This window comes from Zalophus californianus, chromosome X (genome assembly GCF_009762305.2).
Source record: "Zalophus californianus isolate mZalCal1 chromosome X, mZalCal1.pri.v2, whole genome shotgun sequence".
NCBI lineage: Eukaryota > Metazoa > Chordata > Mammalia > Carnivora > Otariidae > Zalophus > Zalophus californianus.
This window is the reverse complement of record NC_045612.1, coordinates 107,666,168-107,670,767: the sequence shown is the minus strand read 5'-3', so window position 1 is coordinate 107,670,767 and position 4,600 is coordinate 107,666,168. Positions and strand designations below refer to the sequence as shown.

Here is a 4,600-nt window from a genome sequence, read left to right as displayed (position 1 = left end):
CATAGAGCCATTTGAATGCATGATTAGAAATAGGAAGTCTGTTTGGCAAAAAACTGGGCAGAGATTGCTAGTCTCCCCCATATCAGTTATAACCTTCTTCCCTTTAGTGATAGAATCCCCTGGGCTTAAGCTGGGTTGGGGACACTTGATAACTTCAGGTCAGTGGGACATGAGTAGAAGTACAGAAGCTGAGGTTAGTTTTCGACATGCTCAGTTTAGAATGCCCATAGTAATCTAAGTACAAAGTTCACTTTGTCATTTGGACTTAAATTTTTCAAACTCCAGAGTGAGATTTGGGCAGGAGACCATTCTAAACACTGCTGCCAAATAAATCTTCCCCAAACTCAATAATGTTCAGCCTCTAATAGAATAATATTCACCATTTAACAGTTTCATATAAAGGTTGGTTTTCATGGGGTACCTGGGTGGCTCCATCATTAAGCGTCTGCCTTCAGCTCAAGTCATGATCCCAGGGTCCTGGGTTTGAGCCCCACCTTAGGCTCCATGCTCAGCGGGAAGCTTGCTTCTCCCTCTCCCATTCCCCTTGCTTGTGTTCCCTCTCTCGCTGTGTCTCTCTCTGTCAAATAAATAAATAAAATCTTAAAAAAAATAAATCAGCTAAAAAAAAAAGGTTGGTTTTCCTAAAAAAAAAGTGCTGGATTGAGCTGTGTTTATCATGGTATTGTTCTCCTGAAAATAACTTTTTCTGTGCATTAGATAAGGCACAGATTAAACTATTCTAACAAAGAGACCTCCTCAAAACCATTGTTATACAGAGAAGTCCAGGAAAAGTAGATGAGAATGGCTCCATGAGGATATCCAGGACTGAGGTTTGTGAGGCATCTCAGCCATCCTAAATCCACATTTTTGAAGGTCCTTAGTGTCACTGTCATTTCCATCTGGTGGGATAGAAGGAAATCCAAGGCAAGTAGCTTAATCGTAGTCGGGAAACCCTTAAGCTGTATAGTTCACTTCCACTCCATGGCATAGACAGGACACATAGGGTATATGAATTAAATGGTGTTGAAAGAAGTAATATTTTAGGAGGAAAAATGGTTGATTGCCACATAAACAGACAAGTATGACTGTCTGTGAGAAAACATATCCTAGCCTGATTTGGAGCAGTAGCAGTGCATAGAAGAAAAAGGCGACCAATTAAAGAAATACTGCATTAGAGGATTTGTTTGTGAAGGAAAAGTCACAAGTCTCTCTGGAATTTTGGAATTGAATGACTGGGACGATAATGTTATTAAAGAGAGAGCAAAGTCAAAATTATAGTGAATTTATGGAGGAAATTAATTAGTATAATATGATGTTGGAATTGAGTGTTCATGAGACATCTAAATGGAGTTCATCTCAAGAGGACAAATCTGATTTTTATAAAGTTCCATGTTTATTTTCTTTTGTCAATAAAAATGATCGAGGAGAGGCTTCTCCCTCCTCCCCCTGTCCTGGCTTCTCTATGAATTAATTCGCAAAGCAAACATATATTGAATATTTGCATTGTTTTTTTTGGGGGGGGGGGAGAAGCAATTTTATTTTAATTTCATGCTTGAAATTCACGTATGTACATTAAGTACTATGTAAACTTGAATTTAGGATAGCATTATTTGACTTGAGCAATATTATTACCTCATCTAAGTTTACTTGGAGAAATACTACTTGGCCATTCTGCTTTAAAATGTCAAAAAGCTGCCAAATTAGAATAGGGCACTTAGAAATTTTAAATTGACTCGCCCACACACGTTTGTAATTTACCGTTGGGTTAGCTGTTATACTTAGGTAAAACATGGTATCAACAAGGTATTATGCAAGAAATTACATCTTTTGCATAAATGGTCCCCTGGGTTGCACTTTGACTAGTAACAAAAAATATATATACTGACATATGCTAAACTATATTTGTTATAGATTACAAAAGTTATTGAAAGCCAAAATGAATCTTTAAGGTTGGAGGGACCCTTTAATAGTTAATCTTTGGGCTTAAGGAAGAAAAATTAAAACAGTCCCACACTGCATTTCACATCTCTTAAAAATAGGAAGTGTTTTAGCAGCTTAAAACCTTTACAGTTATATAAAACTTATTACACTAGGATTTACTTTGAAATATAGTTTACAACCAGATTAATTATACATACACTGGCACTTTAGCACAAGGGCAAACTTTAAAAACAAATTATCTTGGACCTTTAAAATCAGGCCATAGTATAAAAACAGAGTCCATGGTCTTACATTCAGCAAATTCATACTAAAATATTCTATTTTCGTAGGATAAATGCCAACAAAACTTTACATATGCTATAAGTTTATTAATATATTTACATGGCTCTTTCCTAGGTACTTAAAACTTTCACATTATATAGCTCCCCACTTTTAAGCTTTGCAGGGAATGAGTTGAGACCAGATCACTGTCAGAATAGCTTATGCAGTGCTATAATACAAAAATGTATTTTGAAAGCTACCCAGTGACCACCAAATACTGTCTCTAAAAAATTGTTTTGGTGCTTTAGTTGGCAGATACTGCATGAAAGAAAACGGCCACTGGGGTATATGGTCTCATTCTAAATTAGATAGCCCCTAGTGCCCTTTCCACATTCACCAGCACACAGTTTACTAAAATGCAACTATTCTCTTAAGAAAAATTCACATTTTCTTTTTGGCAGTGCATCAGGTTGTTGGTGTATTACTGGTTTGGGTGGTTCTAGGACTTAAAACTCAAATATTCAACTACTTTTCAATCCCTGTATGTCTTTTAACTGGATGCTTATAATCAGATTGACTCATTTTCAACAAGTAAATCTGATCCATGAATGATATTCTTAAATTAGTATTTTTGCCCAACCAATAGGAAAAGCTTATTACCATTCCCCAAATCTAAACTTGACAGGTTTAAGAGTTACTCAGTTGAGAACACAATATCAAGTACAATTACCAATAATTTAGTTAATTTTAAGTTGCACTGATACTACCATTACAACACAGTGCACACAACAGGTAAAACAGGTTAAGATGATGTCTGTATTTTCTACATTAATTAGCAGTTTTACAGATAAATTCCCTAGTGAATTTGGTCTGAACAATGGACAACTACCCTTAAATATAACTAAATTTAAACATTAGTATCTTACTTTATACCTGTACTTTAAGTAAGGTTTTAAGTTGAAATGTCATTATTTCCTTATCAGAAGGATTAAAAGAAACTGGAACCCAGTGGCTTGGTGGTTTAGGAAGAACACTTGGTGATGGTGGCTCACTAAACTTGGCTCCAGCGTAGTTCTGATTAGTCTGAGACTTAAAAAGTAAGCTAGGACTTGATAAGCTAGAGTTCCAGTTTTGATTATTTGGGAAATTTTTGTTTTTCCCCCCATTTTGCATGGCCTGCCGTGCAGCTGCTGATGAGGTATAAGTATGTCCTCTTTCTTTCTTCTTATGAACGATCTTCATTTGGGAATTCTGATCCTTGGTCTTCTGTCTGTTAAGCTGTTGCTGGTTCTTACTAACGTTTCTTGATTGAGGGGCTGGAATGTTATACCTCTCTCCGCCACCCATCTTCAGCTTCTTTGTCACCTTTCAGTCTGCTTTTCGGATTGCAGGATTTCCACTACCTGTCCCCTTCCTTGCTGCCAAGCCCAGGATAATAGGTGTTGCTTTCTGCCGGATCCTTTCCTTTGTCTCAATACAGAAGTTTTCATGGGCCGATCTGCTGAGTTCAGCCTAGGAGCTGAGGCCAACATCTGAGTCTCCTCAGCACACAAGTTTGAGAGAAGTCCTAGCCACTTCAAGCTCGGACGGCGGCGGCGGTGGCTCCTGCTCAGTGTCGAAGCCTCCCTCCCCTTCCAGGGAGAGACGAGGCACGGAACGAACAAAGCGCACGGGCACCGATGAGCTAGCTGCTGGCCACCTTGGCGTCCCGACCCGACCTCCTCCTTCCGCCTCTACCCTGTTTTTTTTTTTAATAACCCCATGTTTTATCTTTATAGCCACAGTAGACCTATACATGAATTGCATTTTTGTATAAATGTTTTCATTTATGAGTTTGATTTTCCTTCTTCCGTTTAATTGAGCAAATGGAATTTTATCGTCTGATTGTGTGTAGAAATCCTTGTGTCTCTGTCTCCCAGTCTTTGTAACTGAGAAGGGACAGGAATTAGATCAGGCCCCTGATTTCCTTTAGGTAGAACAGGCACTGAAGACACCAGGCTGCCCTTCATATAGTTAGTGTGAAAAAGAACAGGGAGAAAACAGGCTCTGCTCTAGCTCCAAGAGTTAATTTAATTCCTCTTGCTGACTTTGTTGACAGTTGGAATCCCATGATTCTGGACCTTGCTGACCTATCCATAACTGTTGATTACTCTGTGTTTATCTGCCTGAGTGGCAGTCTCTGGAATCATCCTCTTTTCCGTCTAGAATTGTTCCCTGCCTGCTAGACTACCCGTTGAAATCTTTACTTTTAAAAAGACAGTTTATTATTGAAATTTTCAAATATCTCCAACCCTGGAAAGAATAATATAATGAGCCCAGGTATCCATCAACCGAATTCAACATCTGTGAATATTAAGCCAATCTTTTATTGCTTCATTTAATCCCCCCATTTTTTTAA

The 4,600-nt window shown here is 38.1% G+C and overlaps 1 protein-coding gene across 1 annotated transcript; it reads right to left on the bottom strand.

The window, feature by feature from the left end:
* Positions 1-3,082: 3,082 nt before the first annotated feature.
* On the bottom strand, positions 3,083-3,927 carry LOC113931574 (proline-rich nuclear receptor coactivator 2). The gene has a single exon (XM_027609704.2). It carries the CDS (start codon positions 3,547-3,549, stop codon positions 3,130-3,132), a length of 420 nt encoding a protein of 139 aa, XP_027465505.2. The 5' UTR covers positions 3,550-3,927; the 3' UTR covers positions 3,083-3,129.
* Between the last annotated feature and the right edge of the window lie 673 nt (positions 3,928-4,600).